Source organism: Onychomys torridus, chromosome 23 (assembly GCF_903995425.1).
Source record: "Onychomys torridus chromosome 23, mOncTor1.1, whole genome shotgun sequence".
Lineage (NCBI taxonomy): Eukaryota > Metazoa > Chordata > Mammalia > Rodentia > Cricetidae > Onychomys > Onychomys torridus.
In genome coordinates this window covers 64,242,441-64,258,091 of record NC_050465.1, presented here as the reverse complement: position 1 = coordinate 64,258,091, position 15,651 = coordinate 64,242,441, and the positions used below count along the sequence as shown (strand labels likewise).

At 39.1% G+C, this 15,651-nt stretch overlaps 1 protein-coding gene across 1 annotated transcript in view; it reads left to right on the top strand.

Moving 5' to 3' along the window:
* Positions 1–15,651, top strand: part of LOC118573046 (putative coiled-coil domain-containing protein 195) — a 50,669-nt gene that overhangs the window by 1,804 nt on the left and 33,214 nt on the right. The window contains exon 2 of the mRNA XM_036173019.1: positions 6,242–6,467. Coding sequence (XP_036028912.1) covers positions 6,242–6,467 — 226 coding nt within the window. The remainder of the gene's footprint in view (positions 1–6,241; positions 6,468–15,651) is intronic.

Below are 15,651 nucleotides of genomic sequence, written 5' to 3'. Positions count from 1 at the left end.
CTCAAGCCTCTTTTCTATATTGCTCATCGAAATAACAAAGCAACTAGAGTCTTCGTATCTTAGTACCTTATTCTAAGAGAAGTACTGCACCATTCAAAGCATTATCCTTTGTATTCTCAGGATGTGAATGATATCAAGGTTGGAAGATGGTAGAGCATTTGTAGGATCTAAACACACAGTTGGAAATGCACTTCTTCAGCATGTAAACAAGAGCTTCCAGTAAAAGTATTATCATTGTTTGAGGACTGACTGAAATACATATCATGAAAAAATAAGAACCTTTTTATAATTGTCCCAACAAAACATAAAAAAGTAATCTAAAGGTATGTTCAAGAGTCTAGTGGGATGTCTTTGAATTATATTTGTCAGCAAATGGTCAGCCCTGAACACATGCATTCAAGTGGCACTATTACAAACTGAGCCATTTGTAGCTGTGTATTAATAAATATATATGTATATACATATACATACACATTATATATAATGTATATATAACAACAATTATGAATTAATTTCATTATGAAATTGATATAACAACAATTAATGTAAAAAGAGGTTATAACTTTCACACATTAGTAAGGAGGGCTATATGGAAAGATTTAGAGAAAGGAAAGGGAAAGAAGAAATGATGTAATTATACCATAATCTTAAAAAATAAAAGAAATAATTTTAAATGATATTTGTCTTTTATGTTCTATGCTTTTGCAAGAATAAGTGACGGAACTATGAAGAATGTGGCTCTGAGCATGAAGATATCTTGGTTAGAGTCCCGGTTTTGAAACAGTTCAGTGTTGGGCAGGTTGTATCAAATTGCTGATCTTGGCACCTGTTGTACAGCAATATCATATGAATTGCTAGCCTCCTAAGGGGAGGCTCATTAAGACCTAGAAAATTCCAACTTGAAATATTTCATCCCAGGCTCATTAAGACTCAGGAAGTAAACAAGTCATAAGTCTCAGGAAGTCCATGAAACTTATGAGATCTACAAGGGTCCCCTCCCCCAAGGTTATACAAATAGTAGGACTGTTGGGGAAATAGGAATGTCCTATTTTGCTTTCTGTTGCTTTGATAAATACCATTGTCTATGATGATATTGTGTTCCCCAATATATTGTGCACCCTAATAAACTTATCTGAGGTCAGAGAACAGAACAGCCACTAGATATAGAAGCCAGAAAATGGTGGCACATACACCTTTAATCCTAGCATTCCAAAGACAGATATCCATCTGGATCTCTGTGAGCTCGAAACCACACTGGAAACAGCCAGGCATAGTAACACACACCTTTAATCCCAGGAATTGATGGCAGGAAGCAGAAAGGTATATAAGTCCAGGAACTAGAGTCTGTTAAGCTTTTATACTTTTGAGGAGCAGTTCAGCTGAGATCCACTTGGATGAAGACACAGAGGCTTCCAATTTGAGGAAACAAGATCAGCTAAGGAGTTGGTGAGGTGACGTTAGCTGTAGCTGGTTCTGTTTCTCTGATCTTTCAGCGTTCACCCCAAAACCTAGCTCCAGGTTTGTTTTTATTAATAATATTATTTAAGATTCATTTTACAATTGTCTAAAGCAACTTGGAGAGGAAAGTGTTTATTTGTCTTACACTTCCATATTACTGTCTATCATTAAGGGAAGTCAGGACAGGAATTCAAGTAGGAACCTGGCAGCAAGAACTGAAGCAGCGACTGTGGATAAATGCTGCTTATAGGCTTGCTTCCCCTGAGGGGCTCAGATACTCTCTTATACAGCCAGGCCCACCTATTTAGGGATGGTATTGTCCATTCTGCCCCGGGGTCTCCCACATCAATCAACAATTAAGAAAATGCCCATAACCAATCTGATGAAAACTGTGACTCACTGAGATTTTTCTTCCCACATATGTCTAGGTTTGTGTCAGTTGACAGCTGAGGATATGGTAAGAGGACTACCCACCCTGTCAAGTTGCCCACTAGTCATGCTAACAGCTAATGGTTGCAGCTTTCATGAGCCATCACCAATGCTGGGGCGGGCTTCTCACTGATTCAGCTGCCTTGGGGTCAGTCAGGCTTCTCTATGTAATCCCAATGTGCTTTTTGGTTCCACAAGGTGGACTTTGATAGAATTGTCTGTTTGGGGTTTGGATTGGGTTTGGGTCCCCTATCTGGGGTGAACAGACAGTTGTTCACATCTCCTCAGGAAAACTCACACAATATTCCCTCACATAAAATCCATGATTATATCCTGCTTTCCAGCTAAAAGGTTTTTATCAGATCTAAGTTTTCTGGTGAAATATGTACAGTCTTTTAAGAATATCATCTACCATAGAAATAATTTGGCTCTTGTATAATAAAAATGAATAAAATTGTATCATTTTCAGGAAATGAATGGAACTAGAAATCACCCATTTAAGTGAAATAAGCCAGACTCAGAAAAGCAGATACAAAGTGTTTCCTATAATATGTGGAATCTAGACCTTTAAAAAAGTTCATGTGGTGTGAAAACAGAAGGGAGTCTGTTTAGAAAAAGGAATAGGGCCAATGGGGTCGGGGGAGACAAGAGAAAGCAGGGAACAAGTTGAATTCAATACATATGAACTTATTAGAATCTATAATGAAACTCATTATTTTGAACACTGAGTACACAATTTTTTTTAAGTACTGAGACTTGAGAGACAGTTCAGTTGTAAAGTGCTTGCCTTGTAAGGTTGATGACCAGAGTTCAAACCCCGGAATCTATGTAAAAAATAAAGCCTCGTGTGGTGGAGTACATTGTAAAACCAGCACTAGAGTGACAATGACAGATCTGTAGGGCTCGTTCACCCAAGCAAGCCTAGCTCACCTGGTGAGTACCAGGCAAGTAAAGGCTACTGTCAGAAAGAAAGAGAGAGAGAGAGAGAGAGAGAGAGAGAGAGAGAGAGAGAGAGAGGACATAGATGGACAGCATTTGAGGGACAATAACCAAGATCATTCTTTGGCCTCCATATGTACACACACACGCACACATACATACATAAACACACACATACACACGCACATATACACACACATACAGACACACACACACATACACACACATGTACACACACACACACACACACACACACACACACACACACACACATACAAATTATGGAAAAAGTCAGTTACACCAGATATCTTCCAAGGCCTCTTCCAACAGTAAAATTCTTGTTTCTATGAATCTGCTAATGTATACTTGCCTCACCTATACTATAAGGAGAGTGACAGACCTTATCTCATAGGCTCTGAAAGGATTAAATAAAACAATACAACCAAGACCAATGTGAATTTTTCAGTGATGGCTGTCAAAAAGCAGTAGCTATGCCAAGAAAATATTACTACTTGACTTGCATACAAGTTTTTGTTGGAGGTTTTCATGATGCATTGCCAACATCGTTTGAAATTCAAACTTGCAATTGGACCCTAGAAATATATTACAAAGGAATCTTGGAGTGCATCCATAAAAATTCCCTTATTTTACAGATAAGACTGTAAAACGCAAAACATTTAAGAAAGCAACAATTCCAATACATCTTTGAAAACAGAATCTTATAAAACTACCCCTTGATAACTAGATACCATAAAACAGAAATATATGCCTTTCTTCAAGACAGGAATCAACTCAAAGGACCTGCAAATAAATCACTTGGAACCACAAGTTCTTTCAAATGTTGTGTGATAGATACAGTGATAGAAAATAAAGGAGACATTTTGTGAGTTGCAGTTAGCTTCTTCTTTGATTGCCTGAGGCTAAGAACTGAGCTACAACTCGGGGTATACTTGTTGGCTGATAAACAATGTATATCACATAATGAGTCTACAGAGTGCCTATTCAGAATGGATTCTCCTTGGATAAAACATGTTTGTAGAAACATTTGCATTGCATGGGTTTTGATGGATATAAAAATCTTTTTTTTTAATGGTTTTTTCAAGATAGGGTTTCTCTGTGTAGCTTTGGAGCCTATCCTGGAACTTGCTCTGTAGACCAGGCTGGCCTCAAACTCACAGAGATCCACCTGGCTCTGCCTCCCAAGTGCTGGGATTAAAGGTGTGCACCACCACCGCCCGGCAGATATAAAAACCTAACCAGCACTTTCGAGAATGCCTCCTTGTCCTCTCTGCTCTGTGTAGCCTCACGTCATGGCTACCTTGAGTGTTATAATTTGCAATGAGCAGGATGAAAGAAAACTCTCAGGGAACTCCCAGCACTGCAGGGTTCTGATTCTTTTCAATCTACTCGTATCCTTTACTGGCAAGTAAACTGCATTTGTCAGGGATCTTTGAAATTGGACTAATGATCCTGTGATGCTGTGTTGAATATTTCTTCCCTTGTGTTGAAAAGGGAAAAAAAGGGTAATTTGTGACCCAGGAGATAAGCAAAGAGCTTATTTGGTAATCGGTCCCTTATTAAGTGTAGGTCTCAAATAAAAATAAATTCAACTTTGCTATCATCAGCGTAATTTCCCCTGTGGGGTTCCCTAGGACTCAGGATGGGTAGATAGTTTTCTAATTCTTTTGAACAGAAACTTTTATGTTTCTGTTTAAAAAACTGCTTGTGACACAATTACATATGGTATACACTACAGCTCTTGGAAGGACTTAAAGACAATTTATGAATGGCATTTACAGCTAATCACTTCAGATAAATTTGCATATGTGTGCCCTAAACTCTTGCCTAAAAATGCATCTTCTCATCTTGTAAACTATGCAAGGCCAGGTCAGCCTCCACTTTTTGCAATGTCATAACTCTGTCTTCTTCCTGCAATGGCACATGGCAAATTTAAATCAATAATTGTGGTTCTGGCATTCTCAGAACATAAACCCATTGCATAGCTTTTATGTTTTTACATTTCTGTGCTAGCTAATAACAAAGTCATAGCAAGCCGCATAGCAGAAAGGGCCTTGAAAAATGAAAATCTACCCATGAGGTAACTGCAATCCTCATAGGTGATAACTGATATCCAAGCAGAGGTCAAATGATCAGCCTCAAGTCACAGAGTTAAGAGGGATTCAGAGAAATCAAGACTGCCCAAAATAAAGTTCTTTGAACCAAGAACTTTCTTTAAAAAAACAAACAAACAAAAAAAAAAAAAAACAGGAAGATTTGGTTCACTTCAAGGGAAGAAATGTATTGGAAAACAGGACAGAAATTGAACTTCGAGTCCTTAGGAACTAAAGCCATCCATCTGCCATCAGTAAGAAACACTCAGTTGCCCATATAGAGCACTTCTGCTTGCTTCCATGTTGTCTTGTTCTTATATCTCAGTGAGCCATCTCCTGGTAACCAAACAAAGTCAAGTCATCCAACTACAGGCCAGTTAGGAACCACCAGGTGAATTACTATGGTACTCCAGGTGACCAAGGACAGTGAATGAACCCATTTCTCTGGAGTCTAGGTGAGGAGACCTTCAGGAATTTCATTCTCTAGAAGTTCCATGATATCCTAATTTTAAGGACTTGTTTTATAATTTGTTTGTATCTGAGCCTCTGTTCATTTTATATTTAAAATTCTACTTACTATTTAGCAGTATATATTTATGAAGTAAACCGTGATGAATTTTATACAGTTTTACAGATATGATGCTTAATATTGTCAGTATCATTAGTATTTATATGTAATGAAACACATTTTCAGTTTTATTAATACATAATAATTGTACATGTTTATGGGCTATAGCATGATATATCTACATATGTGTATGCGTGTGTGTGTGTATATATATATTATGTACACTGATCAAATTAGGACATTCACATTTCTGGATATTCATTATTACTTCATGCTTGAAGCACTTGGGCTCCTCACACTCTCCTAGTTAACCATAAAAATCTACCACAATCTATTATGAAATATTTCTATGTTCCTGAAGCGTTTTCTCTCACCACACAATTAAATGACCTCATCTCCTCTTCCATATGTCTCCATCCCTTGCTTTCATCAGTTTTGTCTTCCTCTAATCTGTCATCCTCTGAATTACATCATGTATTGCTTGCTTATGGTGTGTTTTCTACATAAGCCACACACTGTAAGCTCTATGCAGGCAAAATTTTCATGATGTTCACTACCCCCTCTCTTGAAAAAAGTGTCCAGCATGTGGCTATGATCAACTAACACTTGTAAACACAAATCAGCAAGTAAGTATCTTTTTTCAACATCAACTAAGTATGATCAACATAATTTTTCTTTTGCAAGTCTCGTTAAGGGTAAAGTATTTTTCAACTTGAATTGTGTGCTTCCTGTACAGGCAATGTCATGATTGTTAGACGCTACTCCATTTCTCCATCAGCTCACTCATATGCAGCAAGTGACCCCTGGAAAGCTAGAAACAGACTTCCAAACATCATTGGAACATCATCGGCAAACTCTTCAACTAGAAATCCAGACAATGAAGAAAAGACATTGGCTGCAGATGCTTACAACAGCAATGGCTCTAGCCAGAGAGCTTCTTCTGATCACAATGTTGTCTGCAGGTAATGCTCACTGTCCCTCTGGTTACTTTACAGGCACCGAATGAGGGGTCATCAGGCATCCTTCTAGACAAGTCAGGATGTATCCACTGAAGGACACAAAACCAGGGTACAAACAATTTCCATCTCATTGATGTCCATCTGGGGAGTTAAAAGAACAAATTTCAGTGAGGTCAAATGGCACCTTCCACCAGATGTCTGTAAAAAGCAGTAAACAATAAGCAGAAAGCTTAGTCTTTATTTCTTCCTCAAGCATTAATCATACTCTGAATCAGGTACTAACATGAGACTTCGCACAATAAGCCATTAGATGATGAAGAAGACTCGCAGGCAAACTGACCACTCAATAGTATGCCTCAGGGTGAAGAATAGCTACTTTAGGAGCAAAACACACAATTCCTTCCAGAAAGAGAAAGTTCCTCATGAAGGCAACTGTCTTCAAGGGGTTGGGGAGAAGATTCAAAGAATAAACTGTTTAGGCATAGTCCCAAAGGTCCAAGAGCCAAAGCAAAAGTGCTCCAAAGCGCACGAGTTGGTGTTTGGGGAATGTCCTGATGTTTTATGAGATCTCTCCCACAGCCCTACACGCTGTACACTTGGTATCCCAGATTGTGGCACTATTCAGGGAGGCTGCGGAAACTAAAATATGGAACCTAGCTGGAGGAAGTGAATCACTGGGGTCAGTCCCTGGTCTCTTCCGGTAAGTTCTCTTTGCTCCACCTGCTGGGACGCGAATAGCTGTTCCTTGTCATGCAGCCCCGCCACCAAGATGTCCTACCCATGTAAATGGGTAAACTGAGGGCATCACCACTCCAAGGTACGGTTGACAGAAAGGTTTTATTGTAGATATGGGGGGGGGGGGTACAGCCAGAAGCATCTGTCAGAGTCCAGAGCAGGGGGAGAAAGTACTAGACTGAACATGGCCAGCAGACTGGACTGGGCCGTAAAGGAAGATGAGGAGAGCGGGAGAGAAAGACAAAGAGGTGACCAAGAGAGAGGGGCAAGAGAGAGGGGACCAAGGCAAGAAGACAAAAAAGAGGGCGTACAGCTGATGTAGTATAAGGGAATGAGATGCTGGAGGAGGGAAGCCTATAAGTTAGAAAAATGTAGAGCAGGGACAAGGTAAGAAGAACTGAGTAGAGCCACAGATACTTGTGGGACTGAGGAAGCCTAGAGGTCAGCGTGTGCTTTGCTTTGCTAATAGGCACCACAGATAGCCATTTGTTCCTTCTGACAGGATAAGGAAATGGCATCTTTGGTAGAGGGGAATAGGCGCTAGAATTTGGGGGAGTGGAGTTTTCTTTGAATCTGACAGTAAAGATGTCCTGCCTGCCAACACTTGACAAGAAACTATAGAATTAAACCCTCTAATAACTGTGAATCAAAATGTATCTTACTCCCTCAAGTTGTTTCTGACACTTATTTGTGTTTTAGCTACAAAAAGTAAATAGTAGGAGTTAGGAGGAGCCTAAGAAGTAGAGGAAGTTGAAAGCAATCCACCGATAAGCTCAGGGTCTTGAGGATGAAATACAGCTAGCAGCCACTGTATGGGTAGAATCAAGGACTCCTTCAGAGCAAGAATGTCTACTATAAAGTCTACCATGCAGGAGTATGACTTCTTCCCCCAGCTCTTCCGTCCTGCCCCCAGTAAAGCTCTGACTCTGGTCATGTCTCCACACATCTGTCTTGCATGAGTCAAGCAGAAAAATAAAGAAAGGGGAGTGTGGGTTTCGTGACTGGCTTATCACAGTGAAGTGGGGAGGTGGGGGGGCAGTATTGCTCAAAGAATATATGAGTCATTGCATTTAGTGGTGGCAGGAAATCAAATCAAGAAATAACCACACGCCTGCAGGAATTCTTCTAAGTATTGGAAAGAGTGCAGACTTCCCACTGGGTGTGGGATGCAGAGGCCAAGGCACTTCGATTTCAAAAGACAGAATGAAAATTGTGTGTCACTTGTACAAAGTTCCACTAGAGAACAGAAAGTTACCCTGAGTCATAAAGATGGTTGGATTTAGTCAGACAAAGAAAAGTGGAAAAGTTAGACTCCATAGAACAACAAAAGGCATAAACTCCGAGATACCACAATTTAGGGAAAAACTGTAGGAGTTGGAAAAAATGAAGGTGGACAGCCAACAGATCCATCATGGAGGACTCTGGGGAGAAGCTGTGCAATGCTATCTTGTCCCCTTAATTATTGAAAATCTGGTTTTGAGAAATGTCTTGAAACTTTTAAAGACACAGGTCCTCAGTGATTACAGACACCAGTGTATTCATCAATGAGAGTTTAGTAAGGAGAAGGACTTTTGTGTCTGCCCTCCATCCTCCCTAGGGGTAAATGTCATCATGAGTTTGGATTTGATCCTTTCTGTCTGTGGTTCTCTACTTTTGCTACACTCCTATCCACCATTCAACAAATGTCACCTTCTGGGCAGGATTCTGGGTCCTGCTACACAGCAGGGAACAACTGTCAAAAATCCCTTTTGGAGTGTGTTTCTTCAGAAAAGATAATGAATGAACAAAAAAATGCATAAATTATATATTATGTTAACAACTACAGAGGGAAATAAGGCAATAAAAGGAAGTGAAGGGTTATAAGAGTGACCTTGTTAAAACGCTTGGTACTGTAGCCAAAACCGGGGAAGGGAGAAAGGGAATGAGCCCAAAGTATCTGAGAGGAGAACTCCCCAGGTGTGGAGACTAGCTGGATGCAAAAGCCCCAGTTAGGGGGATCAAAACTGCTGTGTTCAAGAAAATGTAACAGGATGAGCAAGCTCAAGGAAGCTTAGCATGGCCAAGGACTCTCTTGCTTAATCTGCTCTTTTTTTTAAGTGATTATTATGTAGGAAGCTCTACTGTGAAAAGGCCAAAGAGAACAGCAAAAATAAGAGCAGACTTAAGACTATAAAGTCACTGTAGATATGGTTTCTAGGTGCATTCCCAGTTGGAGACAGATAAGTCTGTTAACAAATCAGACCTGGGATATGGAAACAGGAGGTACACATTAAACAGTTGCATTCCTGCCACCATGTATCTTCAGAGAAGAGGAGGAAAGAAAGATAGAGATGGGCTATTTTCTTTTAAGAATGCAAATTAACTTATACCGTATACACATATGTAGTATATACAAATACACACACACATGCATACATACATACATACATACACACACACATATGTATGTATAACATTCAGTGCTTTTACAAAACTAGTTGACTATTATTCATTGTAAAAAAAAAAAAATTAATAAGCCGGGAGGTGGTGGCGCACGCCTGTAATCCCAGCACTCGGGAAGCAGAGGCAGGTGGATCTCTGTGAGTTCGAGGCCAGGCTGGGCTACAGAGCTAGTCCAGGACAGGCTCCAAAAGCTACAGAGAAACCCTGTCTTGAAAAAAAACAAAAAAAAATTAATAAAAGGTAAAAGCACACAACTTGAACATTATAAAATATACTTGCAAAAATTTTTAAGTAAAATATGCCTGTACCGTACAAAGTATATTTTGTACTTTTGTGTATACTGAAGGAAAACTGTTGATTACCTTACTACCTGAATGAATGACTACTCTCTAGATTTTGATGGCTATCTTATATCTGTATATTTTGAAATTATATAATAACTGTTAGAATATTTAATTTTTGAACTTAAGAGGACCCATGGGGCTGAGAATTACAGTACTATTAGCTTTCCCATTTCAATTTATATTGTTTCTTATGACAATTTGGGGAACCAGCCAATGTTTACAAAGTATTGTCTTTCTGAGCCAAAATGGTTTCCAGCTTCCAAGCTGGCAGTTAATAAACTCTAAAGAACAGAATCCAGTTTGAATTTAGAAGGTAGTTAAATCTGAAATATTGAGTGTGGGGTTGTATTAAGTGTGGAGTTAGCTTAAAAACAATATCTGGATTGACACAAAAATCTTCTAGTGACAGACAATCACTTAATAGGAATTAATATATTTTATTATAGTTCTTTTAACTCTGTCTCTTACATACTCAGGAATTAACTGGTAAAATGGCAGGTCATCATCCTTCTGATTTGGAAAGTTCACTTCCTTCCCAGCAACTTTCAGGGTTTTACAAAGATAAATTGAGGACCAACTTTTTTGTAGCTGGATTTTTAATCATATCAGACATTAAGCCTAATTTGCTTGTGATATTTTCCATTATTATACCATGAAAGTAATCCTTCTTCAGAACAATGTTTCAATCAATGTGCCTAAGAAACCTAAGCTTTCCAAAACGAAAGTTAAGATTTTAATTTAACTTTGATGTGGAAACTCAATCTTTTCTTTCTATGTTTAAAAGATAAGTAATTTCAGGTTGTTAATAAAATTAAGGAATTGGGTCCGGGTAGACAATGAAAAGCAAAAATAAAGACGTTGTTTTATTGGATTTACTGGTTGGAGGACTTATCTCACAGGTACTTACTGCCAAACTCGATGACCTGAGTTCCAGCCTCAGAAACCCCAAGGTTGAAGGAGAGCACAGAGTCCCAAGTTGTCCTCTGACCTCCACATGTGTCCCATGGCACACAAATGCATATATATGTACACACAGACACAAATACACACAATAAATGAATGTAATAATTTTTACTAAAATTCATTGATTGGAAAAAACAGACTTATCCTAATAAAAATAATCTGCACTTTTCCACATTGGTGTGGTTAGGAAGGGCAGCCTTTGGAATGAGATGGCTAAAATCCATCACTTTCAAATAGCGTGTTCTTGGAAAGAGTTATTAATGTGTCATTTGCCACAATCTATTCTTTGGTGCAATGGGAGTCATTATAGCAGTTACCTCACAGCATTTGTGGAGCACAGGGAAATAGTTGAGTGTGTGGGTCATGAACTGGCAGCTAGTGGTTACTATTTTATTGATTCTAACACATGGAAGCCCTGGTCCACCTTCTTCCCAAGGGAAGGTGCAGATGTGTTCTGAGATGCAGGCCATGAAATGCCATTCTGTGAAGCTACACCCTTAACCATCACAAAAGCAAACAACAGTGAAGACGAGGCAATCATTTCAAACACTGCTCTTTAGACTGTGTCTTAAGAGCAATTTCTCCAGGGGAAGGTCAGAAACCTACATAAAACTTGGAGGTAAAAGGAGAAGGGAGCTAAATGGAAGGATCCAGTCCCTCAGATGACACCAGCTGTTGTCCCTTTTGTGATTCACACACAATGGACATTCTGTGATCTCGGAGTCAAAAGAAGTAGATTGATCTGTAGTTAATATATATTTTCATAGTTGAATCTGTCTGGCATATTTAAACCATAGAATTGTGAGACAATGCCTAAAAGAGCATGATATTCAACTGATGTCTTTACATTTTTATTAGCATTATACACAGGGTTTAATTAAGAAGACAGTTTCAATATCCATTCTCACATTATTATTATGAAACTAAGAAAATACGTATTATGATACATTGAAATGAACTTTTACCACTGTAGGCCACATTCAATGACTGGAAAAACAGAAAATATTTCACTAAAATTTTTTTTTCTCCTAATTTGTTCCATGTAGGGAGAAGACAAAGACAGTCAGTTTCCAGTTACCTAGGGATAGGTCATCAGTTCCCAAATATTCACATCCTTTGAAGTACTCAACAAATCAGACCACAGACAAGCAAAGTATCATTGCAGAAAAAGACGTGTGAAATAAGGAGTAGATTCCCAGGAGATGGACACAGCATGGTCTGTGTCAGTGATCTTCCCAAGGAAGAATTCTGCCCTAATGTCCAGTAAGGCACACAAAACCTCAGGATTCAGCTACTGAGTCCAGGTATAGGAATGATTGTATTCTCTTGTTGCTGAATTTGAAGGGCAAGTGTGTGTCCAGTGTAGCTGGAGGCCTTCTCTCCAGCCCCAGCCAATTGTGGTGGCCCAAGCGTATACCTCTGCCATCTTTAGCAGATACCCTGGATGATTTGCTCTGTAAGAACATTTAAGTATCCTCGGAAGAGGAGTTATAAAATTCATACCCATGAACATGGTTTTCTTGGGAGCCTCAGCCTCATATAGAAACTTAGCAAGCTGTGCCACATCCCAGCTGTTACTTCTGCAAAGACCGCACCTGCACCTGCCACTACAACAGCATTAAGCCAGCAGAGGGTCTTTAAATAAATTTATTTTGTGGGGTAACTCACTGTCCAGTGTTTAGCAGCTAACATTGGTACTTGTGTGTGCTGAGTGTGCAGCACTGCACTGTGTACCATCTAGAACACTACTGGGTCACTTCCCAGATAGGCCACAGCAAACCTAGAAAAATATTTTGGTTAATGGCAAAAAAAGAAGAAGAAGAAAAAAAAAACTCATGGAGATCCTTACGGCTCTTGCTGTATTGATAACTCATCGTTACTAGCCAATTTGTTCTGTGATGGATGCTCGTTGATTTGGTCTGTAGTAGCCAGCCACTGGCATGTGAGCACAAGCAAATTCCCAACATATGCTATGGACTCAGAACCACCATAGGCTACAGCTGCTTATGAAGAGAAAAGAAATTCAAATAATTATCACTCGAAGGTCTGAAATTCTCAGAGCACCCCAACTCCTAAGCTTTTGGTCAACAGACTCTCTCCCACTCCTGTTTATAATAACTTTATTTATAAAACTCATGTAATTTTCAAACAAAGATTTTGTTTTAAAATTGGCAGTGTTAAAATGCAGATCCATAGGTCCTGACTCAGATCTACTGGACGGGTAGAAAATAGAAAGGAGGTTGGAAGTTTTCTTCTTAAATAAGCATTCCAGGGGGTTTTCTGTTGTAAAGCTATGCTTGTCATCGCTGCTGTAAACACCTAAGAAAGAGAGGCCCACAGCTCTCCAATTCCAGCAGCATGTTGAAGGAGAAGCAATAGCCAGGCAAAGGTAAGAACAATTCATGCTGATCCTGTGCAGAGGTCTCTAACAGTCACGGGTAGACTGCTGGAGTGGAGAGAGAGCGAGCAACAAACCCGGAAGAAAAAGCGAAATAATACCATCAAATGTTTCCTTTATTGTTTTCATTCAAGATTAACTATATTCATCGTAATGTAGCAGACTGGAGATCAGGACGAGGTTGCAACCAGAGGAGAAAGATGCAGATGAGATATAAAAACACATCCACCAAGGAATAAAGACACACTGAGTAAAACTAAGCTGTTAACTATGAAGCTGCCTTGAGCTTTCTTTTTAGTACATACTTACATTCACTGTATCCTTAGAGTTTCACATTTAGACTGTTTTAGGGGTTTTTTTTTTTGTTTTGGTTTGTTTGTTTGGTTGGTTGGTTGTTTTTTTGTTTTTGATTTTTCGAGACAGGGGTTTTCTGTAGCTTTGGAGCCTGTCCTAGACTAGCTAGTTTTTTGTGGTTTTGGTTTTTTTGGTTTTTTTGTTTTTTTAAGAGTAAGAAACACTACCCAAACTCAGAACTTTTTAAATGTAATACATGACAGCCACTCACATTCTGTCAAAATTAGGAAATTTCAATGACTAGCATAATGACAGACTCAATGACTAATATGTGACTATTATTTTGTTTATAATCATTCCCCCAAACCAAACTGACTGTTAGATGAGATGAGTCGAATGTTGCCTAGCAAAAGCAAGCAAGTAAACAACAAACAAAAAAGCCCATGCAGTTATCAAAATCTAAACTCTAAAAGTAAACCCTCTCTTGCCTGACTTGCTAGAGTACTGGGTATTAAGATTTCTGAGAACATTTTTATATATAATGAATGACAAGTGACAGGAAATGAATTTGAGCCATACATTAACCAGTGAGTTATATTACAGGTGTTATGTACCAGGCCTCCAGTAATCTGTATTTAGTTCAGAAAATCAAATGCCTACCACAGACAGACAAGTAATGGAAATGAGTAGGACTCCAGAGCAGACCCACATGAGCTCCACCTGAAAGGGACCATGGTTGGTCTCCTTTGTTACATGGTATTGCCATTTGGCTCCTTTGTCAAGGGTTGTTAAAAATCTAGTTTCTTATGCACAACCTTCTGATTCATAAATACTGACATGTTCACTTTTTAAGTCTGTGGAAGTCAAACAGAGTATATGTAGGAGCCAGATCTAAGCTCTAGGAGACCAGATTTCAACTCTGACTTAAGCATAATTTCTCAAGCATAGATCCCAAAACAGAAAGTGGATCAGGAAGCTATATTTAGAGGATGCCAAGAGGATAAGGAAGTTTGGGATTGAGAAAAAGATGGGTGCTAGGAGAAATGAAACCCTCTTGGATAGTGAAGCTTGGTGCCTTCACGCTCTAACTCAGAGCCTGGCATATGTCACCAAAGAGAAACAGAAGATAAGAACACATGAACAGACTTTGTTTTAAAACTGTTTCTGAGCTGAAGATGTGGGTTGCTTGGTAAAGAGCTCAACTAACATGCACCTTTCTGGGTTTCAGGACCACAAAAAGCTAAAAGCATACACCTGTGATTCCAGAACTCAGGAGATAGAGGCAGGTGCATCCCAGTCTCAAGGCCATCTGACCATGAGATGCTGTCTGGGAAAAATACAAATACTACTGGTCTTGCTAAGTTTAAGATCATTGTTCAAGAAGGAAAGATGGTGGATAGGAACACTTCCAGATATGTCTAGATTTCATCAAATGCTGGCAGATGGGGATAGGTGGGGAATATGTAGCCTGTATAATAATTTGGACCTCTTCTAGGGCCACCATGCTAGGCTGTACATAAAGAACAAAAAACAATTCCCTAGAGACTTCCCTCTCAAAATATTTTAACTGCAGACAAAGGAGAGGACACTTTGAAGGTTAGTCAGTATATACAAACATACTTCTCATCATGCTGTCCCCACTAACTGCTAACTCAGTGATGCTCCTTCCTGAAGAGACTGCCTCCTGATGCCTGCATACTAGTTAACTTAAACATTCTCCGTTCATTCAATCTACGTAAAAAACACATACAGCCCAAGAACACTCTTCCTCCTCATGGAGGAATAAAGAAAAGACCAGTTGAAGTTTTTCCTGTGGTATCTGTCTATATCATTAATGCCACAGATACACCAAGCATTCAGTGACTACCACAGCCTTTTCTAAAAGGAGAGAGAACAAGAACAAAGACTACTTTTACTAGGTCTCATATTTCTGCTTAATAATTTGGAATTACTAAAAACCCAACTGGAAACGTTTAATGTGCAACACCATTCGTCTTAAATTCAGAGAAAG